The sequence below is a fragment of the Empidonax traillii genome, unplaced genomic scaffold (genome assembly GCF_003031625.1).
Source record: "Empidonax traillii isolate 1590-97213 ecotype Southwest subspecies unplaced genomic scaffold, ASM303162v1 scaffold45:size3623477, whole genome shotgun sequence".
NCBI lineage: Eukaryota > Metazoa > Chordata > Aves > Passeriformes > Tyrannidae > Empidonax > Empidonax traillii.
In genome coordinates, this window is record NW_020955238.1 from 711,776 (window position 1) to 739,411 (window position 27,636).

General features: G+C 36.7%; 1 protein-coding gene across 4 annotated transcripts in view; it reads right to left on the minus strand.

Moving 5' to 3' along the window:
• NOVA1 (NOVA alternative splicing regulator 1) overlaps window positions 1-20,141 on the minus strand; it is a 147,118-nt gene extending 126,977 nt beyond the window's left edge. For 2 of the 4 annotated variants that reach the window (XM_027878738.1, XM_027878737.1), the window contains exons 1-2: window positions 19,694-20,141; window positions 17,645-17,788 (exon numbers count right to left, since the gene is read on the minus strand). In XM_027878738.1, the coding sequence (XP_027734539.1) occupies window positions 17,645-17,788; window positions 19,694-19,829 (280 nt within the window). In that variant the 5' untranslated portion in view covers window positions 19,830-20,141. Of the gene's footprint in view, window positions 1-17,644; window positions 17,789-19,693 lie in introns of those variants that run through there. The other 2 variants (XM_027878739.1, XM_027878740.1) reach the window with 2 other exon arrangements.
• Window positions 20,142-27,636: the final 7,495 nt, after the last annotated feature.

Sequence of the window (27,636 nt, forward strand, 5' to 3'; positions counted from 1 at the left end):
ACTGTTCTTATCTCCTAAAAGATAACTGAGGAGGTAAATTCCTTGGAATAAAGGATAGATTTTTTTTCTGCATTTCTACATTAGATAGAATATGGGAATCATATAAGGTTGGTACATAATCAGTCAAGATATAATAATCTTCTTCAGGAAGCAGTTAGGAATTAGGTTGTTGGCACAAAAACTAAAACATACTCAATCTCACACTGCACATATTGTAAGGGAACCTTGAACTGTAAAAATGATCTTACCATCACTTATGACACAAATCTGTAAGAACTTAGAATTGTCAAACTTTCTGTTATGCACAAAAGAATCTACACTTAGTGACCCCTCAGTTACAAGGAGTGTAACACAATTCCTCTACCGAGACAGCAGTAGTTATTATTACACTGTGACTTTTGCTTCTCTTATTCAGCTACACATAGGCATTTACAAACTGCTAATAAGTACATCTGCAGTGATTCATAAAGTTTAAGTTGACCAAATCAAAGTTTAAGATTAAAAAAAATTAGTGACCTCTACAAAAAAAAGTATTATTAACAAAAGCTAATTTTAAACAAAAGTCTTTTATTTAGGAAAATTAAATAATTCTTATATCTAAAAGCTAAACCTATCTTCAGCTTTAACAACAGTCACTACAGGCTCAGAGCAATCACAACTCCTCCCTGTATTCCATTTCTCCTTTCACAAAATATCCCCATGTTGCACAATTTCTTGAGACTCCAATTTAGAAGTTGGTAACTTTTCACAAATCTTTACCCAAGGAGTTTAGAGATCAAACAGCTGAACATTGCTTGAATAAAGTATTTGAAAGTGCTTTTGCCTTCTAGTTCCATTTTCTTGTCCCTTTTCTAGGAATAACGATCAATCTGTAATTCAGGCAAACTATGAATTTCAGAGTGGGTCACACCAAAAATATAACCATTATGAACAAAAAAGAAAAGGTAAAGGATACTGAAATGACAAGGAAGTCATAACAGAACTCCAGAACTGAAAGCTAAGTTGTAGCACCCCACTACATATACGTGGGTACATATCTCTGAAACAATCTATTACATTTGCACAGGAATGCGACACCCATTCAAAATAAAAAGTTTTGTCCTTTCTTTATAACGATTACTGTGGATAATGCTAAAAGTTCATGCTAAAATTTTTAAATTGAACTTTTAAATTGCTGAGACTGAGCTAGAGAAAGAGCTATTTCGTCCCATGAAAGTATTTTCAAATAGGACAGAAATTTTAGAGTTGAAAAGATGCCACTTTGATTTCTTGCCTGCTGTTGAAAAACCACTGTAACAAATTTAACACCCCCCCCACACACGCACTCCATGTTGCCAAAGTAGCAGCAACAGTATGCACCACAGAAGCAATCACGCAGAGGTTACAGAGTAGCGAGAATCAACACTGAAGGAGGCAAAACTCTTAAAACACCAGGAAACACTAGGGTTTAGTGGGCTAGTAAACACTCCTCACTAATCTGTTCACACACACTTGTGATAGCATCTAGTTGCGAGGTTATATACCTGTGTCCACAGCCTTTCTGTGTACAATAGAGATTAACAACAGGAAATTAAAGGCTTTCAAGTACTCGACTTTAAGTTTCATTGTTTCAGTTTAGGATGGGGAGGGTGACGGCAATTAGTTGCCTTTTCTGTCTGTAACTTTTTATTATGATTTAAAAAACAACAAACAAACATCCCCCCCCAAAAAAAAAAAAAATTAAAAAAAAAAAAACCAACCAACCAAAAAGTAGTAGAAAATATGACTGGTTTAAAGGTCATAGTGAACTTGTCTAGAGTGCCATGTTTAACTTCAACACAGTTTTCATTACCAACCAAACTGATTTCAACATGCACACTAATTTATGAACTTGATCAGATATTCATGTGACATCATGTGACCTAGAGTCACTTAACTCTTAAATCAGAACTTCTCAAAGCTAAAAAAGTTAGCTTAATTTTTTTATGTGTGTGTGTGTGAAAGAAAGCATGCATACTTTTAGAAATAAAGGCTACTGAGTGAGCAGCAAATTCCAGTGTTAATTAACCTCTGGAATTTCAGAAGGTCCTATTTGTCTTTAAAAGGTCTTCCATAGACTGGGGTCATGAATGATAGCTACCTGTAATAAGATGGAATTGGACTTAATGACCCAAGAGGATGATTGCACAAGTATCATGTTCCATTAATAGTTCTATCAAAAAAGGACAGCAGCTCTTTTTATTAGCTATATTTCATTTATCTTATGAAAGAAAAAGAAATGTCCCCTTTGCTATTCTATAAAAGCCTTACCTTACTGCTAGCCTGTTTGAATAGTCTCATACAAACAGGTACTGAGCTCAAAGGGCACATTTTCCTTTATCGCTCTCATCCTGTTTCATTTAGGACATCTCTTCAGAGAGTAAAAAGGTTTCACTTCTCTTGTGGAGAAGCTTGGAATTGGAAGCATCACTTCAATTTTGGGACAGGTGGAAAGCACTGAAAGAATAATGATTATGAGATTTTGTGGTTTTGTCAGAGGATAGCAGAGAAATGAAGTCTCTAATATCCATGAGAACCTTTTCACACCTACTTTCTAACATTTCACTTGAATTTGGTTCCAAAAAGACTCCTCACTATTACCTTCTATACTATATTCCTTTTATATACTCAACCTAAAAGCACATCAACAAAGTCCTCTGTAAGAGAAAACAGAAACCAGCACCCAAAGCTGTAAATTTAATTAATTTTTCTAACTCTTGGTAGTGTTTGCCAGTATATAAAGACAAAACTGAATGAAGTTTTGAGTGTGTCCCTCACCCTTCCTACATTTTTAGAAAGGCAAAATATTTATACACCACAAAAAGATTAATAATCCCTGTGGTGGGCTCACCCTGGATAGCAGATAAGTCCACAAAGCTGCTGGCCCGCTCACTCCCCTTTCCCAGAAGAATGGGGGAAGAAAATATTAACAACAAACCAAGAAAAGTCATGAGTCAAGATAAAAATATTTTAATAAGTGAAGGAAAATAGGAAGGCAAAATAAAAGGCCACAGAAAAAGCTGCTTAGCAGAAAAGGATCTGGGGTTGCTGTGCAGTGTGCACAGGTGACCAAGAAGGCCAATGGCATGCAGGTTTGCAACAGAAATAGTATGGTCAGCAGTGATCATACCCTGTACTCAGCACTGCTGAGGTCAAACCTCAAATCCCTTGTTCAGTTTTGGGCCCCTCTCTATAAGAAAGATAGTGAGGTGCTGATGCATGTCCAGAGAAGGGTAGCAAAGCTGGTGAAGGGTCTGGAGTATAAATTTATGGGAAACAGCTGACAGTACTGGGGTTGTTTAGCCCGGAAAAGAAAAGGCTCAGGGAAGACCTTATTGCTCTCTACAACTACCTGAAAGGAGATTGTAGTGAGATGGGCATCAGTTTCTTCCCACAAGTAACAAGACAAGAGAAATGGCCTCAAGTTGTGCCAGGAGAGGTTTAGATTAGGTATTGGGAAAAAATTTCTTCATAGAAAGGGTTGTAAAGCATTGAAAGAGGCTGCTCAAGGAAGTGGTGGAGTCACCATCCCTTGAAAAGTTCAAAAACTTGTGTGGCTACGGCATTTAAGGACATGGTTTAATGGACAGTACGGTGGTGGTGCATAGGCAGATGGATGGACTACAAGGTATTTTCAAACCACGATTCTATGGTTCTAATAGGTGATACAAAAAACCTCCCTGAGCAGAACAGACGATTTCCCAGCTACTCTCTGAGAAAACACTAGTTAAAACCCCCTCCGCTCCTTTTTTTTTTGTTTTGTTTTGGGGTTTTTTTTATTTGATTGTTTAGGGTTTTTGTTTGTTTTGCTAGGACAACATTAGATGGCATGGAATAGCTTTAGACAGTTCAGGTTGTGACCCCTCTCAACTTCTTGTACACACCCAGTCTGCTCACTGGGGAGGCATAGTCAGAAACAGAGAAGGTCTTGCCACTGTAAAAATACTGTTCAGCAACAGTTAAAACATGAGTGTATTGTCAGCACTTTTTGGTCACAACTTTAAAACCTTACACTCTACAAGCTGTTACGAAAAAGAAAATTTAACTCCATCTCAGGCATACCCGGTTGCACTCAGAGGTCTCACTTTCCTCCCTTGACATCTCTACCATGTTTGACCAGTGATTTCTGTTGAGCTACAGAGTGTGGAAAGGCCGAGTGTGAGGATTTTAACCACTGTTAATAATTCTCAAGTACTTAGGGTTGACAATATTTTTTGCCATAACATAAAAAGTGAGGGAAGTTCTACACTGAAGGGAAAAAAAAAAAAAAAAAAAAAAAAAAAAAAAAAAAAAAAAAAAAAAAAAAAAAAAAAAAAAAAAAAAAAAAAAAAAAAAAAAAAAAAAAAAAAAAAAAGCTATGTGGGAAAAACACTTATATTATGAGGAATATAAACTAGTCAAAGATTCCATTAAAAATGCAGGAGTTTATAACTGTTTTAATTTACCAGAAGAAGGTTTTTGCAAAGAAAAAGGCCTGCCACCATTACCTACAGGTTCATGAGAGGGAGTGAGCATAACAGAATTAACAGCTCTCAGATGTAAAATTACTAATTCCAGTAATACAGAACATTAAACATGCCATTTGAGATATATGCCAACTTAAACTACCACATATGGCATACTATCTAATTATCACAGTTTGTGTTTTCATATGCAGAACTGCTCTAGTTTTTAAACAATGTGTCAAAATGCAGTTTTATCTAAAAACAGAAAATGTTATCTTTTTATAATACCGGTAGGTCAATACAGTCTTTTTAACATGCAGTACACCATAAATTAAAAAAATAAATTAAAAGGATGAAATGCATGACAATAAGTTTCTGATGTTTTAGAAATGTTTTTAATGTTCCTGTTATAAAAATATTCAGGGCAAGATTCATTTTAATAATAAGAATACGTTTCAGAAAGATGGTATTTTCAATTTTTATTCTTCCTTTCAAGTCTTTAATTATTGGCATATTAAACCTTAACTGACAATAGACAAACAAAACAATCAAGTTAGCCATTCTCCCAGTTTTACACGCAATTAGAAATACTGTGAAATGGCACATGTACAGACATCAGTTGCAGTCAAGACAGACATCACTTGTTTTTCTTCTTTATGTGCAATTTGACCTCACTCAGAACAATCACTATTGCAGAATCATACATTCTAAATGCAGTTTAGTACAAATCATGCCCCAAAATATTTGATTTCAGATTCCCCAGCTGGTGCTTCGTGTCACTTCAGCTGTTCAGAGGGGTTTTTTTTCTAATGTTTCTTTGCTCAAATAAGCAAAGAGCTGACACATAATTACCACGAAAAGTTACATAATCTTAATCTCTCCTTTTCCAATTCAAACACGACCATGTATTTTTAGACAATAAAATCAAGATGTGCCAACAGTTAACACTTTAGCAGACAAATAACTGTGGAGCACCCATTCCAAATACTTTTGTTTCTTGTGCAAGAGTACAAAATAAAGGTAGAGATATTCCACTCCGTCACCAAATGCATTTTTCACTGTCTCCCTTAGTTCTCACAAATTGCATGAGGTACTTTTGGTAATTTTTTTTCAACAGAAATCAGGTAATATCAAGATACATTTGAACATATTATCTTAATCTAAAAACATAAATTACATTATAAATATAAGAGTACTTACACACACAAGAGTTTAATTAAGAAATGCCTTCTCCTTTTTCCTAGTTTCAAATGAGCATCAAGCCCTTGAATTTGCAATTACCTTTAAAACAGGTTTGTATTAAGCTCAAAATTAAATACATGCAAAAATAATGTTAAAATTTTTTGCTGAAATAATTTGAAAGGCATATGAATATAAACAATAAACCAAAATCTATTTTGTATTTTTATTTTCAATAAACAAATTAAGTAATATTTTTAAAAGAATACAGGCTTGTGTAAATGACTGTACTACCATGAATACGGGAGAGCTCAAAGTATTTAAACATTTTTTTCTTAATGAAAAGCATAATAGATTTGATTTCTTCCATATAAACTTCATCAGTCTTCCCCTGATAAAAAGTCCAAACAACCTTTCTAAGTCAAAATATTTTATGTATAATAAAAGAAAATAAGACAATTTGACTTCATGATTGCTATTTTAAGCTGAAATGCAAATATATCCTGAGAATTTATTTTTAGAAATTTTACCCATGCCTTTTAACACTTCAGATTAGAACTTTGCAGAATACTTCGTAGTAATTGTTTAGATAATTTTTGATAATTCAGTCAGTTTCATACTTCATAAATTTTGATTTCTTTCAAAACTAAAATCAAACATGTGCATCAAAACAAAAGAAAAACATCATTGTTTGTAACAAGAGCAATTATTTGCAAATAGAAGGAGATTCTTGTAAATGTTTAGTTTGAAGAAGATTTGTAACAAACTGGATTATATCTAGTGTTCCTCTCTAAGAATGGACCTTTTAGCAAGACTGGCATACACTAAGAAAGCCAGCATTTTCCTACATTTACTGAACAGTTTTACAAATATATTTAAAAACCAGACTATAAATAAAGATGCAGATCAAAAAGATCTGAATCCATTTATACATAAAGATCAGAAAATCAGGCCATATTTTTAAGCACAAAGAATAAGACAATTACAAAAAAAAAATTGATTATATACACTAAGTTTTTATCACTTGACCTGCTTTTGGTGTTAATAAAGGAAAACTTCAGGTTCTAAAAACAACTTAAAGACTACAAATTGAAGTTAAATACTTGTTCAGACTGAATCACTGGCTTTTTTTCCCAAATAAGTAGCATTCACACAGTATTTTTTTGGTTAAATATATCTTCATAACCATCTTCATCACTTTTAAGATGGCCTGTTCAGCAAGATTCCTATATTTTGTCACAGAAAGAATTAAAACATAGGGGACATCCCACACTTTGAAGCAGATGACACAAGTTATTTCTACCTAGGAGAAACATCTATAAAGGAATCTAATACAAAACCCATCTTTTGCTTTTGAACAAAGAAGAGAGAAATGGGGGAAGTGATAATCCCTTAGAATCCAGCCTTTAAATGCTATGTGAAAACTACTGCCCTCTAAAGAGATTAACACAACCAAACCTGCTTAAAGCAGAGTGAAGTTTTAAAAATTATACAGAGAGAAAAAGTCTTCTCAAATTTCCTAAGACATATTGGTCTTTTCCTCTATGTAGAGACTTACCTAAAAGGATTCCCAGATATTTATGGATACATACAGAACCTGTGTCTTTTCAAACTGGGATCACTTCACATACAGTATGTCATCATTCTCCTTTGGTTTGCCAATAAACTGCATTATAATTCAGTAGATTATCTACTAATAGCACTATTTCCTCTAAATCAGCATTGCAATATCATACCTCTTTCTAGATCTACTGAAGTAGGTCATTCTACAAATATGAAATTTATATTAGTTTCAGAAATACTTTCAAAGCACACTCGACTTAAATATCACATGACCATCATCAGCTTATCTGTACCTCCCAAGTAAGCATATCTGACCACATGAAAACCTTGTAACTCAAAATCAGTCCTACAAATATATTCTAGTTTACACCAATCCCCCTGTATGCTTTCTTAGAATCTTTAACGTGGGAAATAAGACATTTCCTGACTTATTAGTACTAAAAGCGTTAAGATGACAGGAAAAAAAAAATCCTTGCATTTTCTTAGGAGACCATTTAATTATATGTGTATTTTTAGAAAAGTTCACTGAGTCGTAATTGCAGCTGAAATACTGCAACCCTTAGTAAGTTGTCATCACTTCTGAAATTTAGTATTGGAAGAAAAAATATACCCAAATCAGAACTAGCCAACCTACTATAAAGCCAAACCCTTTAAGATAAATAAATAATATAAATTATCAGACAACCAGTACAAAGCTGCCAAAATTTACAAGCAGAGACTTCTTTACAAAATAAAACACAAAAAGAATTTCGCACAAGGTGAAACTTCATAAGTTCCTGGACTTATCAACACTGAAAGCATGGTAGTCCTTCACACACGATATTATTCCATTGAAAAAGGACAAAAAAGTGAATGAACAATGAGAAGTTTATTTTTCCTCATTCTGAGCACATGCATGTGTTGGAGAAGGGAAATAACAAGGTACTCATTTTACAGTTATAAATGACTAAATTCTGTGTCCTTCTCATATCTGCACCAATGAAATCAGAAAATGCTAAGCTAATAAAGTGTGAAGGACAGAACTGAACTATTTCTGAACATCAAAACTCATATTCTTCTAAACAATAAGTACTATCAAACACGTGAGCCATTTGAGAAGATAACTTAGAAGCAGGAGAATCTTGTTAGTTATCAACAAAGTACCATTAAAAAAACTTAATAAAAAATTACCTAGTTAAAAATATATAGTTTAATTCAAACACTGACCTTGGTACCACTATTTACTCCAGTATTCTTGACTAGAGGGTTATAAAACATTTGCATAAACTGAGGGGGTTTTGTTTTTCAAAGCTATAGGACACCTAAAGGTGGACAAATATAGCTGCCCATTTAATTGATTTTTTCATCAAGAGCACACAAGACTCAACTTCTGAGATTACCAATTACACATAGATTTCTCCAAACACTCAAAAGTATTTTTTAGTACTTTGACTCTAAAGTCTGAGGAAATAATTTTTTCCTTCTAAATCCTAGCTATTTAAGGAAAGAATTGTTTTTCTAGTTATTTGGGATTAATGAATCAAAAAAAATGTACTCATCTGATGTATTATGTTGAAGTCATAGATATAGATCCATACAGAACTACACAGCTTATAAAATTATAAAATACATACTTTATTATTGTCAAAAGTAGTGCAAATACTAGATGAGCACTTGGCATCGCCACCATAAATAAAATCACAAAAAACCTGAACTTATATCCCTGAGAAAGAATCTTTGTAAAGTTAATACTTTTTTTTTTTTTTTTTTGAGCATTTCACTATGCTGGAAATAATACCCTATTTGATGACGAGCAATCTCAACAAAAACTGGCAGACTTTGGTGTACTGCACTACACAGTAAAAAAGTCAGAAGTTAGGAAGTGATGTAGTTATAAGGAGTTCCTGAGAAACACAAGTTTTACTTTAGACTGACAGAGTCGCCAAGTGTTCATCTAATACAGTAAGTAGAAGACATACAAAAAATGAAGTGTGCACACACATGCAAGGCAGAAAACAAACCCCATACATGTTCTACATCTAACACTTGCAACAAATCATTTTTATAAAGCTGTAAGACATCCAGCAGCAGCGTTTCATTGCAGACCTTTGAAAAATCAGCACAGACAGAATGCCGGAAGAGTCTCTCTTGTTCCACAGTTTTCTTCAAATCCAGGTCAAGAAACTTCTAAAAAGCTACCTACTCCCTTTTTTTTTTTTTTTTGTATTCCTCAGGAAAATTGTTGGTAGACTGCCAGATTACAATAAAACATAAATATTCTATAACTCCAGCTCAATATTGCTGCCAAAACAGTATCTGCGGCAGCACCTGAATTGCTGTTGCTGCTGCTGCTACTACTAGTACTATACACTATCCTACTTGCACTCTGGCATTTCCTAACGCCAGATTACAGATGGGGACAAATTGTAAACCTCTGTTAGATCAAGCTCCAACTTTGGCATAAGGCCCAACTGGTCTTTCCTCCCACTTCCCTCATAGCCATGTCATTTCACAGCCCAACTCTTTGGGAATATATTCTGATATAGGTTTAATTTCATAAGCACACTGGATGCTCAACAAAGCAGACTTAATGGACACATGCCACTTCCTACTTTTCCAGTGCATGACCTAATATAAATATTTTCAATAACTTATGATATAAAAAGAAAGACTCCACCATTGTATATTCCATTAAATATTTGTAATTTTTCATGTACAATTTGAAAACCAGAGTTAGAACACACTAGGAAGATGATAAATTGCTGCTGCGCCTATCTGGTTCTCTACAGAGAGTTTTCTTCCCCATATTGCCAATGAAGAATCTAAAGAGGACTAAAGCCACTACTTGAAAATAAAAAGTACATACAAATTTTCCAAGAGTTTTGGAGGTGTGCACTATGGTTCTTGATTCAAGCAAACAGGTGCCACTCTATGAAGTGGGGGAAAATAGTACAAATGTGTGAAGCTCTTTATGTGGGAAATTACAAGAGAGTTAAATGGCACTGAGCAAGGCACAAAAAGTGCTTTTAAAATAGAAACAAGGGAACATGCAGAGAACCTCAGTATCTAATTTAATTAATGATTGAGAATGCAAAGGCTCCAACTGGTGAAACATTAGCAGCAGCCATGAATTTCACTGTAGTTCTGTATAACAAGTAATCTTACCTGAGTGATTCTCAAAAAAATGTCAACACATCGATTGTATTTTTCATCTGATCCTGTCAATGCTGAGATGACAGGCCCTGCAGGATGCAGTGAGAGATCAATGATGAAAAACAGCTATTTAGTCTTTTCACAATCAAAACCTACAAGACCAGGTAAATATGAAATTTTGTCTGAGATTCATGCTTCTTTATATCCAACAAATGCTAATGTCACATTACCACTTTCATATACATAAGTTGACATGGTTATCTCTTCCTCACTTACAGGGCATCTGACCCCAGGTCAATCATATCACCAATGTTTAATTTCAAACCTGGTCCTAAATACACTGTCCTTTCAAGTGTTATCTGGTCATATAGCTAGTAATTTACAACAGCTACATCCAAACTTCCACGAAGGAGACTTAATTTTGTCCTCCAATTATGCAAAAAACTTAAATCTTACAAAAAATTTACTACAATTCAGAAGTCAAGAAGAACAATAAGTAGCTCAAGTAAAGAGTGATAAATTCATACTCAAAGGTTACAAAAGCATGTTAGCATTGTACAGTTGGGAGCTGACTTCCATAAACGTGTCTCCAAAGACTGCCTTAAACTGACATTTCAGTCAAATCAGCTAAGTTCTTGCAAAGGAATTTCAATGCTTGGCTATGACCAAGAACAGCACACCTAATCCTCAATCAGATTCAATTGTAATTAACTATCAAATTGAAAAAAAGTTAATATGGGAGGATGGGAATTTATATAGTTGTCATTTTATTATGTATTAAAATATTTAGTCTGTCTATCAAATTTAGGGAAAATTTAAAGCAGAGAATTCTGACAATTCTTGCTTGTATTTTAATTTAAAATTAGAGAAATGTAGTTGATCTTTATAATGCTGTGTATGATCACAAATTGGGATGCAGATACTCCTAAAATCAAAACAAAAACAGGATGGAATAGAGCTATGCAAGTCTGTAATGTAACACAAGATCTCTAAGTTAAAGTACAGTTTGATATTTCCTTTGGGGAATGTAAAATGGCCCTGAGTACCAGGGTGAATGTAAGGAACCTGATAGTTTCCTAAAGCCATGTCATGCAGTCAGAATAAAGATGGTAGTATATCTACAGTAAATTAATAGCGTCTCACATGCACAGCACACTAATTTATTCCATGTGCTAAACACCAAACTCCAATTTTACATGTTTCCACGCTACTAGAAATCCGTAAATGAACAACAAGACTGAGCTAGATACACCAAGCATTCCCCACTACAGAACATAACACACTGCACCAGAAATTTATACTAGACACAATACAACTCTTTTTATTTACAAACAATTCTGTTTGTTGTCAGAACAAACACAAATATTTTTGCTAAGTCCATTATAATGGTGACATTTCAAAAACATGTTTATCAGCTTCATTACTCCACAGATAAATTTGATAAACAAGCATAATGTATTACAGTTTTAGACTGAAGTACATTAAGAATTTTATGCTAGTGTCAAACAAATCCAATTAGAAAACCACAAGGCCTACCTAGAAACATGGTCATAAGTAAGAGTCAGAAAAGCAGCCTTCCAATTTCTAATATATATTGCATTTTATACCATGACACTGCAGGCTCTGAGGGTCAGAATAATTAAGATCAACAGCAGCTGCAGTGCAACGTGAGAAGCACACTGCCACAGCTCTCACCAGTCCAGCCCAATTACCTGCAGCATTCCAACACTGGACAACTGACAACTACCATACTCCTCACCAGGTCATTAACTCCCGCTAGCCTACTGATAAACGTTAAAAAACAAACTAACCTCTCTAAGATGGACTGCAAAGCTGACTGCACCTGCTGTGGGATGCAATGACGAATCTCAGAGATGTGTGCCAGTGAAATCCTTATAGTTGTTGCTAACTATACGCTAGAGCTGTGTCCAAAGACAGAAATGAGACAGCAATCAGGCACAAACCCTCCTCCCAAATCCCTCTATGCTCCTTTTCTAAAAGCCAATCTGACAAATTCACTAAATCCGATGTTTTTTTCCCTGGTCAAAAATGTACCGATCACTGACAAAATAAATTCTGCGGTCAACTACTGAGGACAATATCTAAGTTAATGCAATTGACTAAAGAACACACAAGATCAAAGAGTATTTGAAAAAGATATTGCTTGTTAAAGGTTGCATGTATTAAGAAAAGGGAACACATGTTTTGTTTATTGCACAAGGGAGAAGAGAAAAACAATTAAGAGATTCAGACATCCTCTGTTTATATTTTTAAAATATTAGCTGCAAGACCCATGTTCTGTCAAAGATCCATTACAACTTGGATCTATCTGAAAAATACCACTGAAGTATTGTATGGAACTTTCAAACTTCATCAAAGTGGAAAATTAAAATCTTATTTAATTTTTGTTAAATGAAAAATTGCTTTACAGAAATCCTGACTTTATCAAGAAAAGCAATACTATTAATAGAAGCACCTTCATCTACATAAACTTTTTAATCTATTGAAAAAATTTTGGATTTCAACTTTATTCTAATTTAGGTAAAAGCAATCACAATTAAATAATGAAAACTTAAATATGACATTTCCATCATAACGCTTGCACTCTCTTCTTTATTTTGCCAACCAAGTTAGTCTGTATCATTTATTAAAGTTAGACTAACCATTCCAAATCTGTCACAAGTTGTTATAAACCTTTCTATACAAGACAAAGACACAGCGCTTCCTTGCAAACAAAAGCCATTTACTATGTCAAAGTTGATTCACTCGTTAACATAAATAAGTCCCTACATGTAGAAAAAAAATATGTGCAAAATATTAACTTGAACATCTCAAAATTTCTCCAAGCTTACAAAACGAGAAACTGCTAAGTGATAGTACACTGGGCAAGTTAGGTATATAACAATCTCAAGATCCTACCAAGTTACATATTCAATTTCAGCTTCCTTTTAAATGTAAAATACTAAGGATCTGCTGGCTAACAAGCTAACTTTTTTTATTCTGTTCCAGTAACCAGGCAACAGACAACTGTCCAACTGAGAATTATCTCTCTGAACAGCTGGCAATCAACACATGGGAGTTTTTGGTGGTTGGTCTCTTTTTTTTTTTTTTTTTAACTAGCACAAAGATCAGTGATTACAAATCTACACAGCTCTAGATTCCACCTCTGAAATCTCTACTCACTATTTAGTAATTTCCTCAGATCCATTATCCCTGAAGTTACTCACATAAGTAAATGTTTACAACAGAATCTGAAAGTCTTAGACATATACTTGTGTAGTCTCCAATTAGCTAATGTCAACACTTCATAAAAAACAAAAAAATAGAAGCATCAAGAATAAAAATGAGATGCATTTATTGATATATGACAAACCCCTTCAAGGAACCATGACAACAGACAGCTAATAACTAAAGCCATTCTCACTTCTAACTCCATTAGTCTTTACTCTTCCCTAGCTGAAAAAACACAGTATTTCACTTCAACATTATTTCAAGTGTTGATTTTTAAAACATTCTTTTCCCTATTAGACTGTTATTTTTAAGATTTATAAATTAACATGACAATCTCTTTATTATATAAAGGAAATAATAATGGTAAACCAAGCTTGATATATGATACCTTTTTCCTTCCTAGCAGTTTATAAGAGTAATGAAGCCATAAGCTTATTAATTATAAATTTTGGTAAAGTTTTTACTTACACATTCAATGTGTTTGAAAGATTTTTAAGAGTCAGAATACTGTCACAAATACAAGTCACAAGCACAAAATAGCCACACAACACTTCACACACTCACTACATAAGGTGGGAGAGGAAACTCACATATTTTATACTCTTCCAACATTTATACCACTACTGATTAGAAATCTGCTATAAGAACAACACAGTTAATATATTGTTAAAAGCAGTAAAAACTTATCCTCATTTAATTGTGTTTTTATTCATCTCTGTTCTTGATATGATCTAATTTCACTACAAGTATGGTTTCATATTCCAATAAATTGAAAAACACTGACCAAGCTCAAATTCACTCAAGCACCAAGTTCAGACCAGGCAAGATCCTGTTGCAAAATAAACAACGTGATGCGATGCAACAATTTTGTGCATGTGTGTGCATATGGGAGAGACTGGGGCAGGAACGCGGAGTGAAAGTGCGTATGAGAGAGAGAAAGAAAACGAGAGTGTGTGCCAGCGCTCGCAATGGAAAATATACATATGTCCTGAGTAGTTTTCAGTCCAGCGGTTACTACAACGCAGAATGGAGACACAGATAAGACAATGACAGCTTCATACAACAGAAATAATCTTTTCGATATTATGCAAAACAAAACCATACATTAAAATAGCTTCACAGAATAGCCACTTTCTTTATGTGATTGACTAAATCTGTATTCAAATTTTGGACCAAAACCAACTAGTCAATACACATTGTACTTCTTTACAGAAAGTATCAATACCATTTAGTATAAAAGTAGGGTATATTTTGATATTTTCATTTCATTTATGCTAATCTTGGGGGACAAGCCTGAACAGAAAAGAATCGGGGATAATCTAGGCACAATATTCAAAGTCAAATTGCAGGAGTCCAGACAATTAGAGAAAGTCAGCAGGTAACCTGAAAAGAGAACAATACATTGTGTACTCAAAAAATAAGACCCTAGCGGACAGTAATATATTTTTATACTGCTTCCTATTTTGCAAACTAAGATGTACACTGCAAAGCTGTTTTTCCTTTAATTTCTTGTAATTAGAGCTGCCATATAATTCTTGAGTAATTATGTCACCTTTTGACGCACAAAAATAATTCCAACAGAAATCAGTCTGCATACTGAAGTCCTATATCACAGAGGGAAAGAAAAAACACTATTAGATCATGGGAACTATTTGTAATTTCTGTGTTATAACCAACTTTCTCCTTTCCAAACAGGAACTTACTTTTCTAAAACTTTTTGGAAATACAGAGGAGTTTCACAGAAGCTTCAACAACAGAACATTGAATAGCAAAATATACATTAAACACATTTGTAATCACAAGCAGAGATAAGGACTAAGTAACACCTATTAGGAAAACAGAATAATTGTCTAAGAAACTTTATAAGAAAAATAAACTGTATCTTCACCTTAGCTCTTTCACAAGGTTTGTATTCCCTAATGCTATATGGGCAAGAGAAACTGGAAGAAACCCAAAAGTCATCAGCTCAAAGAATGCCAGGACCTCCGAAAATTCCATGGGCTGGTGGTCAGACGCAAACAGAAAGACTAAGAAGAGCTAGTCATGCTGGAATTCGTTTCCCATCCCTGTTCCATGCTTCAGCAGGTATCAGTCACCAACTTCCTTAAAACACTTTGTATATGACACAACGTAGCTGCAAATTCAAGACAGACTGTATGAAGTCAAACTGGAACTTCATTTGCACCTGTTAGCATGAAAATGATTGAGCCTCCCTGCCCCAGTTATTTATATTATTGCTACTGATTTTAAGGGAAAAAATGTCACAAACGTTTTTCTCATGTTATTCTAGTTTGATATTTTTTTCTTTTCAAAAGTTCTTCTGCTACTACTCTTTTACCTTTACAATTTCCTACACACACACACACACAAAAAAAGTCTGATTTAATCAGAAAACAAAAGAACTATACTAGAGCACTGAACAAAAGATCTAATCTTTGGAGCGTCCTTTCCAAGTGAGTGTAAATAAACTGTAGTAAAATGAAAAGGCTCGTAATTTGGTATTTGGAATATTCTTCATAAACACCAATTTTCTGTAACATCCTTGCATATCTGATACCCCCTCATGTATAATGCAGAAAATCCATTTCATTTTCATCTATTGACAGTGAATTTAATTTACTATTGCAGCTCTTTATCCAGATTATGTTATTAATTCTGCAATCAGGCTCTTTAGAATGCTTTTATTTCTTCCAAGAGTTTTCACAATTCCACATTGATTTTTTCCACCCTAATGTACCTTTCAAAACAAAGGATCATTTTCCTAGCTTTTTTTTAAAAAAAATAGTAAAAAAGGCCTCAAAGGCAAAAGGCACCAGTTCATAAGCTGTAACTTTCAACAGGAAAAAAAATCTTCATGCATCACTTCAGCCTCTGACTTTTAAGTATTAGAAACTACATTCATTAAGGAGACGTACAACAGGTGCATTAAAATTTCCACATCAACAATTATCTTTGTAAACAGACCAAAATCTCTTCATTAATAAAAAATTCTCCACTTCTGCCTGACGCTAAAGGTAGAGGACAGAGATGCTAAATGCTCCAATGTTAGTGTTCTCTTTACATCCATACCAACTGCCTCCACTATTTCGTAGAATTCAGTCATCTTGTTAAAGTAGATCGAACGCAAAGCAGCTCGTATTTTTCCAACAGAAAAAAAGTCAGTAACAGCTGACTCAATTCCAACAGCTCAACTCAATTGCAAATCACCAGTTACTCTTCAAAACAACAAAATCAAACACAGAAGTGTTATTATTTTGCATCAGTTTTTTAAAAGTTCTCTAGAACAAAGTTTAATTAGAGAATGATAATTTGTTCATATTAGGGGAAAAAAACGATTCATCAACTACAGAAGCTAAAATCTTGTCTATCGTTTCATGTAAGACTCCATTTTCAGAAGTCTTATAAAGGAGAAATGCCAATTCAGGTATTTATTACTGTTATACTCAAATACTAAAAACTTCTTTCTTGTGCATTAATACAGCTACTATAAAATGCTAATTTCTTTATTCATCCAAAGCACTTCGCTTTCTTCCACCACCACGATAAACACAATATAAAGAATATCTAAAAAGCGGCACTTGTCCTTTTTACTTCACTCCAGAGCCAGTGAACAAAGCAGTGAAGAAGAAAGAAGGTACATAATGGATTTAAAGTAAATGGCCCATTCTTTACTAAGCGGCCTCTTATTTTCACTCATTCTAGCTTAATTGTCATTCTAATGTCTGGAAGCTTCAAACGAACAATTATTTTACACCACCTGTCACATTGGTTCCTTAAAGCTAGATTATTTTTTTAATAAAAAATAAAGCAATCACTGTTAATTAAAATAATCTTTCATAGAAACATTGTAAACATCTTTAAACTTGTTTCAAGCAGTTAGTGCCCAGCACAATCCATTCCATACAATAAAACAGACAGAATACTTATATTCACTGTTGCACTTCATAACATACTTTTCTGACACATAATGCTTCCTGCTGCACTGGAAGTTTAGTTGTCAATATATGAAACACACTGACATGTACATACGTCCCTTGGGACTTGAAAATAAAGAATTGGCTAATTTTTGCACCTACCTGGGTAAAAATCTTTGGATTTAGACAACTTGATGGTGGCCCCAGTCTCTTTCTGCAACTGAACAATTGTCTGTCCTCCCTTCCCAATTATAGATCCAGCAGCATAACTAGGTATGAGGACCTTTAGAAAATACTGGCCATCCTCTGAAAAATTGAGATATGCATGGTTAATATGGCTTATAAATTCTCATTTTTTCTCCCCAGACCCACAAATAAACAAAAGGTTATGTCTTTAAACTCCTCCACTAATTCATGCATTTACATCTAACCAGTTGCGTCATTCTACAAGACATGTTTAGACTATGCTTTTGACATTTTAAAATATCTACATTTATTCTAAGCAAAATAGAGAACACACATAGGATCCTTAATTCAGTGGAAGAATGAGAATAAAATCCATATTATATGTCAAAGGTAGATTTTTTGCAATGGTAACCACAGCATGCAGAAATTATCAGACCCCTTAAAAAAAAAAAAAAAAAAAACAACACTGCACTAAAACGTGGCTACTGACAACTACAACCTTCCTTGAAAATGCTGCAAAAAGAAATGACAAAACCAAAAAGGAACGAATTGTAAATTCTAATGAGCTATTTGTTTGTCATTAGCAAACACATGAGAACAGCAATTAGCTATTGCCTGCATTCTTCTTAAGTGAGCAAAACGACTACTCTGCTACCAAATAACCCACCCAAAATGTGGGGTTTTATTCCAAGCATTTCAGCCAGTGCCAAGAAAACAACTCAACATGGTGCGGATGGAATCACTTGCCTAAGTAATCCTGATGTATTCCTTTAGCACTTCTTAAGCGACAATGATCTCTTTTAAGCTCATTAATTAAAGGACACTAAGAAGAATTTTTCCCAATTGATCAAACCCTAAGTCACTTACTTTAAATACACTTAAAAGGTGACAGCACAGACACTGCCAGTCCTCTACCCACCACTAGCGTTAAAGCACACACAATCGAGACAGGAAAAAAATATATAGAATGAATGAAGGGGAGAAAGAAAAAAGGATTCCCAGTCTGATTTGGAAACTGCACAATTGTCAGTGCCCTCACCACACTGCTAAATCCAGCTACACTGAAGTCTGAGGACCTTTTGTAACTGGTTCTGAAGAAGTGCAAGGCAATAAGGGTACACTGGTTTCCCAGACCTGGGCTATCCCCAGTAATTAAGGCAGAATCCCATTGGCATGGATATCAAAATATCACGAAACCTGTTTCATAAAGTTGTGGGGTTTTTTTACCCCTAAACAGAGGTAACGATCTCAGTTTACCTTACTTGTCTTCTCTGACATTATAAGCGTCTCAAGAAGTGCCTGTGTGTGACAGTGGTGCCCACCCGTATTACCACAGCTGGGGAACCATGCATTATGTACAGTCGGATCGCTGCTCTCAACATGGGGCAAATAAATTCACCTCTGCCTCGGTGCATTGTTATGACGACTCCAGTGCAAACGGATAAAGGAGATGCTGGTCCCGTTATAACTCATCTCCTCCAGGAAGAGCTGGATGCTAACTAGCGAGTCCCCGCAGCCGAGGGGCGACTCCCCCCGCCACCAGCCAGCCCTCAACCCCGGCTCGGCACTGCAAACACGCCGTGTACGCGCTGACAATGGAAGTGAGGCCAAGGAGGAGGAAAACGCACGGCAAGGCTGAAATTCAACTTGCGACCCCGAGGATGTGGAAGGAGGGAAGAGCGTTTACCGTCTCCCTCCAGCTGCCCTTTTTTTTTTTTTCCCCCATCGTTAAAGGGGCGAGGGAGATAGCTGGGCTGCGGGAGTCCCTTGTGCTCCCTCCTCGCCTCCGTAGGGTCACGGCTGTGCAGCCCCAGCGTGGATATTAAATAAAAAGACTGGTAGATGCTGAAAACCGACGCCATTTTGATGAATGATAACATTAGAGAAATGGGAATCTTTTGGGGGCGGGGGGGGGAGGGGGGGGGGGAGGGGGGGGGGGGGGGGGGGGGGGGGGGGGGGGGGGGGGGGGGGGGGGGGGGGGGGGGGGGGGGGGGGGGGGGGGGAGGTGACAGAGGATATACCCACCGCCCGTGTTGGTCCTTTTGGTGCTGCCGGCTTCAGGGGGGGCTTCAAGCGGTCTTTTCCGGGAGTCCGGCGGGTCCAGGTCTATGGGAACCCCAGTGTGGGTCCCGTTCTGCTGGATGGGAGCTGCCGCCATCATGTTTGCTGCTGCTCGGAGGAGAATTGTCTCTTCCCTTCTGTGGTGGGGGGGCAGGGAGGGAAGGGGGGAGGAGGAGGAGGAGGAGGAGAAGGAGGAAGGGGGAGGAGGAGGAGGAGGAGGGGAGGGGGCTCGTCCCGTTCTCTTGTCCTTTTCGAAAATGTAGAGCTAAGATCGGGATTGTCGAGGATGCTGCGCGCCTTGTTTATCTGGCACCCAGGGGGAGGGAAGGGAAAGGAGGGAGGGAAGCGGGCAGGACTGGGCTGGAGGAGCAGCTGCAGTGCAGTGTCAGGAGGAGATGAGGAGAAGGGGAACAAGGGGGGCGAGAGGGAAGAGAAAGAGGGAGAGGAGAGGAGGAGGGGAAGGAGTGAAAAGAGTGAGACAGGAGGAGGAGAGGACAGAGTAAGTGGGAGAGGAGAGGAGGGGAGAGAGTGAGTGGGAGAGGAGGGGAGAGAGAACGAGTGAGACTGAATCGGCGGGAAGGGAGGGAGGGAGGGAAGAAGGGAGGGTGAGAAGGAGGGAGCGAGCGGTGTAAATGGTGGGCGAGGGAGAGAGTGGGAGATGATTCACGCTGTTTCTGAGCCCCCTTCCGCCCCTGCCCGCCCTACTGCCGCGCCTGACGCTGCGGCTCAGCTGCCCGCCGCTCCCTCTCTGTCGGGCTCCTGTGCACGGGGGTGGAGAGGGGGATCGCTGCCGCTGTGGTGCGGCGCTGCTCCGCTCTCACCCCAACACCGCGGGCGGCTGGCTGGTCAGGGGTCGGGGTCACCAGCCTCGGCTGCACCGCAGAAACCCGAAAGGCAGGAGAGGTTAGAACCGTGGGAGGGGGTGGAAGGACGGGGGTGTCCGAGGGCAGGCTGGTGGGGAAGGGGGGGTAAGGGGGGGGGTGAGTGTATATCTGTGTGTGTGCGATAAAAAAGAAGGGCGGGGCTTTCTGCGAAGACAGGCGGGAGATCCGACCAATGGAAACAAAAGAGAGCGTGGCTGGGATTGGAGTTCATCGCCAATCCCGGTACGCGAGTGGCGGAGCCGCTGTGGGCAGGCGGGGGTGCTTTAACCTCTGCGGCGGGGGCGGTGGTGGGGCGGGCGTGTTTGGGGGTTGGCTCCTGCCCCGGGAGGGTCCCCGCCGTGATGCGGCGTCACCTGGGTTACACGCTGCGCCTCGCAGGCCCGCAGCTGCGTGGGAGGACGGCTGAGATTGCTCGAGGAGGCGGTGGGATAGCGGGGACACGTCCTCGCCGGGGCTGGCTGCACCACTCGCGCGGAGCGACACGACACGGCCGGTGTGGCCGCGGCCCTCCGTCCGTCCGTCCGCCCATCCATCCATCCATCCCCACCGGCCGCCGCGGAGGACGGGCGGAGGACAGCGCTGCCGCTCCGCACCGGGAGCCTCGGACGCGCCGGGCCGCATCGCGCAGGCTTGTAGAGGAAACAATAAAGATATTATTGTTCTGCTGTGACAGCCGGTCTAGCTGGAGCTGTGCGACACAGCCGCGTTGCTTACCTAAGTATTTCGTAGAGATTTCAAAGATGTTTCGCTGCGGCGAAGGTTATTTCTGCTTACAAATCTGAAATTATTCAGGTAGAAGCTTAAAACGTTTTAAGATGTGGGGGAAGGGAGAGGCAGGGCTAGGCGGATTGTCTGCGCACCAGAAAAGCATTTTTACTATTTTACTCTTTGCTATTTCTTGACTCGTTGCCTTGAAAGAAATTTTTCAAACTGCTGTAACTGTGGAGGCAGTGGTCAGTAGTGGAGCATCAATTCTGTACAAAATTTAGGAACATATGTTTATTGCGTTACACCATGCTCTGTGCTAAATTTGTGTTGATACGTGTGTGTGCAGCGTGGCTGCTGACTCTATTGCTCCTAATGCGCGAGCTGAAAACCTGTCTGTTTGTGGATGAAATCCAATTTCCATTCTAAGCTCCCTGGGAGACAGCCTTAGTTTTAGTAATCACTTACTATTAATGCTGCCCAAAACGATTTTTAGTACTTAAAATGCAGATTTCGTGTATAATGTATCATATAGCACATCACCTCTGCTTAAAAATTACAAGCCAGGTACATAATTCATTATGAGATATTTAACTGTGCACATGTTAACACCTAAACAGGCTCCTGCCCAAATGCATTCACAAATTAAGAACTCAATTAAGCACTGTACATGGAAAACTTTCAATGAATTCTTGGGGAATTGTGTCCCAGGAATATGATATCCAGCTTCCTTGCCAGCAGATGAAATAGATGCAGCCAATTCAGTAACAATTTAATAGGATATATGGTCAGAAAAAAAATGATTGTATAAATAGGGAACTTTCTTACTCATCATATACCCTTTGTATCTAAGATACTCTGACTCATAATTGCTTAGTTTACTGACTGAAATAAAATTTTAGGCTTCCGTTACCTTGGCAGTTGCTGACACAGTTACGGTACAGCAAACGGAGGACTGGTTCTAGCTCCTGCATTTTCTTTACTAAGTTCCAGGTGAAGAATTTTATTAGTATTTGAGTCAGAAAGAGTGCTACGTGACTTGTAAATCTTGGGTCCAGTTTGTAGGGTCATCAGTCCTAAGAGGCCTCTTTTTATTTGTGAACTAAGCAAATGACTTACAGAAAAATTTGAAGACAAAAATAAAACCCCACGATGTTTGAATTAAGCCATCTTGAGTCAATTTCCGTAGTGGAACTAGATAAATTGTAACACTGCTCTCTTTATGTCACTGAATATGTCCCATTCATCTGAAGCAACATTGAATCAAACAATTCTCTGGTTTTTAGACCACATCTGTTTTACGGTGCCCCCTGCACCAATTTTAATTATGTGACAGATCTGATTGGATTCAGCACCTGCAAGTCCTCCCTTTGGGATCTCCAATTAGCTTATAAAACATTCACTTGATTGCATTCTTGAAACAAAAGTATTGTTTCATGCTAACAGCAGGAATAATAAAGTGTAAAATAAAAAAAAAAAGTTATAATAAGCAGCGTGTATGTTTGTTTGTGTATCTAGCTTCCATAAGCTTAGAGGAAAAAATAGTAATCCTGAAACCTAATTTCCTCAGACTCAGCAGATGTCAGTCCTGCCTTAGCCTGTTTCTTTACTAACAGCTGTTTCACAAGTGCCTCCCCTAGTCTCTACAGAATGCCTTTTGTTTAATAATTCCCCTCGACTTTATCTCCCATCCCACTTAGACAAGGTTTTTCAAGTTTTCTGGTACTTTAACGAGGTATTTTGTAGTTTAATAGATAGGCTCATCTTTGAAGAAGTTAGCTAAAACTACATAACTAGCCTCTCAGCTAGCTTCTCAGTATCAGTTCTACTTAACTAAGCAAATATCTGCATGTAATTAACATTTCAACAAATACTGATTTAATATTAACAAAAATTTTAATTATTACAGATATGCTTCAGAATACACTTTTGTCTCCTTATTTGACTGCTAGGAGCACTGATACTGGAGGTCTAGGGGGGAATATCACACAAAGTGCAGCCCTCTAGTGGCAGAGGTCATGGGGAGTTTAAAGCAAGCTGGGTCTTTGTTATGGGTGGGGGCAATGAAAGAAACAGCTTTTAGCAAAATGTAGGCAACTGTCCTTCATTGTTCATGGTCTGAAGCACAAGGAAAAAGAGTTGTGGAGGCCTGTAATACAGCCTTGCCCCCACTCTCTTGTAATATCTATGCAGAAAGTATTGATGGAAAATATTAAAAGGTCTGAGATTTTCCTCTTTTTCCAAATCTGTAATCTGTTGTTCCGCTTTTCTGTTTCCAGCCAGCACTGGATTGGCATACCTGACCAGAGGCTTTTCAAGCAGCTGTGGGATCTCGATTCCTTCAGTCATGTCCTACCAGATGAGGTATTCTATAACTTCAGTAAGAGTATGTTCAGTGATGACATGGAGTACAAATTCAATCTGCCAGCTTTATTTCTAAAATCACTCTTGACTGGTGGAGGTGTGGATGGTAACATTCAAATTAATCTCTCCCACAGACATGAGAGCTATGCTTAGAAGTAAAAGGGATTAGGAAGAAGGATAAATTAAATCAATTAAGCATATATATTAACAAATAGAAATCTGCATAATAACTGAGGTGGAGTTCTAATCTGATAAAGTCCACTTTGTGGAACAAGACTCAATCTCCTGTTTCTTACAGAGGTGATGTATAGTTCCCTTCTGGCTAACAGAATGAACACTTAAATTTTCCCTTTATATGACAAAACCCAATAATCATTCAATAAAAACCAATACCTGTTAAACATCCTGGCTAGGTAAAAGAAAACAGATTCTGTCTTTGTCCAAAATGGTGCTACTACAATTGCCAGTTTTTCATTACTGAATGAATGGTGTGATTCCTAGTAAACTTTGGCTCCACTAAAATTACAGTTAGTGATGAATTCTTTCAAGTTTTTAATGTCCATCTCCTGTTTATGAAACTTCTTTCCTCTGACAATCTCTCAGTTAAACTGGTATTATCATTGACTAAGTTATCTAATTGTTACTTGTTTAAATACTGCAGAATTTGTTTACCAGTAAATGTTTTAATTTTCAGTGAAACTTCTCCAAGATTCCAGCAATATCTGAGGAAAATCAAACCAGGGTTTGGGAAAAATTTAAACACATATTAGACAGAAAGTGACCTAGTTATCTATTTTCCCCCATTTGTATTGCTTTTATTATCTGCAACATATGCATTGCCTAGCTAAAAGCTAGGCAACTACTAACTAAAAGTTAGTAGTTGTACTCTTCACTGAAAAGAGCATAGACAACTGCTAAACCTTTTTGTATTGTAGATTATTGCTACGTAGTAGCTTTCTTTTTCCAGGAAACTGAGGATGACAACTTAAAATCAGTAACAATTTGACCGTACTGTTTGTATGAATATATTGGCCAAAATTCTTTTTCTGGTGATTGAAGGTGAAAATGTTTGTAGGAAATCAATGTCCATTTTTCCTCTCTCAGCAGAGGGATCACCTGTCTCCTATTCCCACAAAGTTCATTAAAATTTACAGTATTTTTTTTACTTCATGAATACCGAACTGAATTGATCTCAGTTCTTCATTGCTGAATCTGTAGGTCAGATTTACAAGTGCTTATCTAAGGATATATTCAGATCTCAGTGTAAAAAAACAAGTTAGCCTCAGGACAGGATAATTTTTAATCCTTTGCAGGGAATTGACTCTGTGGATCTGGATATCTGAAACTCCAGTGGCTGAACACTTACCCAAAAAGTCATCTCCATGGTGATCTTTCTGCATAGTAATTTAAAGACCTTTTCTTTCTCAGAATGAAAGAAAATGAAGACTTGATTTCAATTGCCTTCCAATAATAGTAGCATCTTCTGTTTTCTTTGGGTCATTGGTTTTGTTTGTTTTGCTTTTTCTCCTTTTTTCGGGGAGGAATTTTTTTGGAATTTGTGTGTGTGTTATTTTGTTTTTATTAGAAAAAAATGAGATATTCGGAGTTTAAAATGGTTACAGTCTAGGAATAAATTCACTGTAATGAAACAATGTAACATCAAGATAGAAGAATCTCCTTGTGTAGCTTCATCAGTTTACAGTGTTACTGACTGTACTTGTACCTCTTGTCACTATCTTAAAAAAGTACATTGGTGAAGCATCTTTTCTACATACTGAATTCAGCCAGCTATCACTCCAGATGCTTCTGACTGTATTCCTTTAACAGTATGGTCAACAGGGTACTTTTCAAGGAATCAGAATACCTGTTTCCAATCACTGTTACTATAATTGCTCTAAAAATATTACTATTTTGTGTGTCATTTTGCTCACCCGCCACTAAGTGTCTTATTTGTTTGAAATTTTGGCACTTTATAATAAATGAAGTACAGAAAAAAGACACATTAACATTTAGTTTCTTGGATTCTGTTGTCAAGCTTGATTCCCTTCCTGGAATAATGTAGTCTTACAATATGGGATCTTAATTAGGATTGTTTTGGAATTTTGCTATAGTTCAGCTCACAAACAAGAGTTATTTCAGTGGAGAAGATCAGAAGTCTTTCTGAAAAAGGAGTAGAAAGAGGAAAAGTAAATGTTGCACAGCGGACAAAGGAAAAATAAGAAAAAGACAATAAAGACAAAAGTACTGATTTTTCTGTGGTAATCATGATTTATATTAAATTATGTAGCAAAATTTGAGTTGCTCTGATCATTTTGCTCACTAATAATAAAATGTATACTACCTGAGATCATTAAAGAGAACTATATGCTAGTAAAAATATATAAGTAAACTCTCCTACTATTAACCACTAAGGAACCCCATTTTTTCCTGTAAAATTTATAATCAATTTTCTAAATAATAAACTATTCCAGTAAATGTAACTTTTATAAATATAATACTATTATAATGGTAGAGTTTTTACCAATGGAAAGATAAGAGAAGTAACATAATCGAAATAATAATAGTTCCTAGTAGAAATCTAGAGATCTTTAAAAGTACTTTTAAAATGCTCACTATATCAAAATGCATATGCCAGTAGATTACAAATTAATTTTCAGCACAGTAAGATTTTAGGAAATGGTTATTACCTTTAAGAATATCAAGCCACAATGGGATGTTTAATGTTTTTTTCCCTAGAGATTAGCAAATATGTTAGGATTTGTTCTTCCAGAAATTATTTTACTTCACCAACAGAAATCAATGATTCCATTTATATTTCTACGTGCTTGAAATTTATTCCTAAATAAATTCCCTGAATTGGAAAATCTCTTGGTGGGGGAGGGTAAAGAGCTAAAATTTACTGCCAGGATAAATTGGCCAGAATGATTTGGCACACATCCTGAGTTTGCCATGAAAACACGTATCTGTGTGTCAGCTGCACACAAAGGCTATCTGGCCCCAGAAAAAGCATGGGGATTAGGCATAATGCTGCCTATTTGAGACAAAGGGTATTCCTTAGTGCAGTGAGGTTAAAACAGACAGCTCATCAGTAGTAAAAGTCTATCTGAATTATTTAGTTACCATTTTGAGCCAGAAGGAAATGGTGGCAGATTATTAATGACTTTGGGGTTTTATTCATCTTGTTATTATGTTTCAGTAAAAGCAGCACTGGAAACATGAAAAGGTAGCAAAATATGAGATCATTTTTACTTTAATCACTTACAACATATAGAAGAGCTTCCTTATTTTAATGCTAGTTCCAAAATATTACTTTTTTTTATTTACATTTCACTAAAACTTATGAAGTTGCTATTTATGTTTGTAAGTAGGTGAATGACCAAAATGAAAGAGACAACTCACGTGCTCAGAAAATAGAAATCCTTGGATATACCAGATGAAAATAGTTCTATTGATTTGAAGGGGTTTTAAGTCATTCAATACAAAATACTTCAGGAAAAAATAGTGGAGAGAATAAGGAAACTATGTAAAAGATATAATCTGACATGGAATCTTGCAATAAAAAAGATTCTCATCATAATCAGGTGATGGGCAATTTAAAAAAACTTTGCATAGAAATATTTAGGGATATATAATAGAAATATGTGTAAAGAATATTTAGGAACATATAATTTATCATTTTTAATAAATTATATATATAAAAAATAACAGCTGGTATATAATTTAAAATTTGGCAGTTACAAAAGTGAAAATTAAGGATGCACTCTCCAATAATTAAAAATAACAAGATGAAAATCTTTACTTAGTCACACTTTACGCCCATAAAAAACATGATGATATAGAAAGTTATTGGAACGTTTATATACATTACGTGTATAAGAGAAACCTGATTATTTTTCCTGCAAATTTTTTGTGGATTTTTTTTTTTTAATATTTGTAATATTTTACCACGTAAGA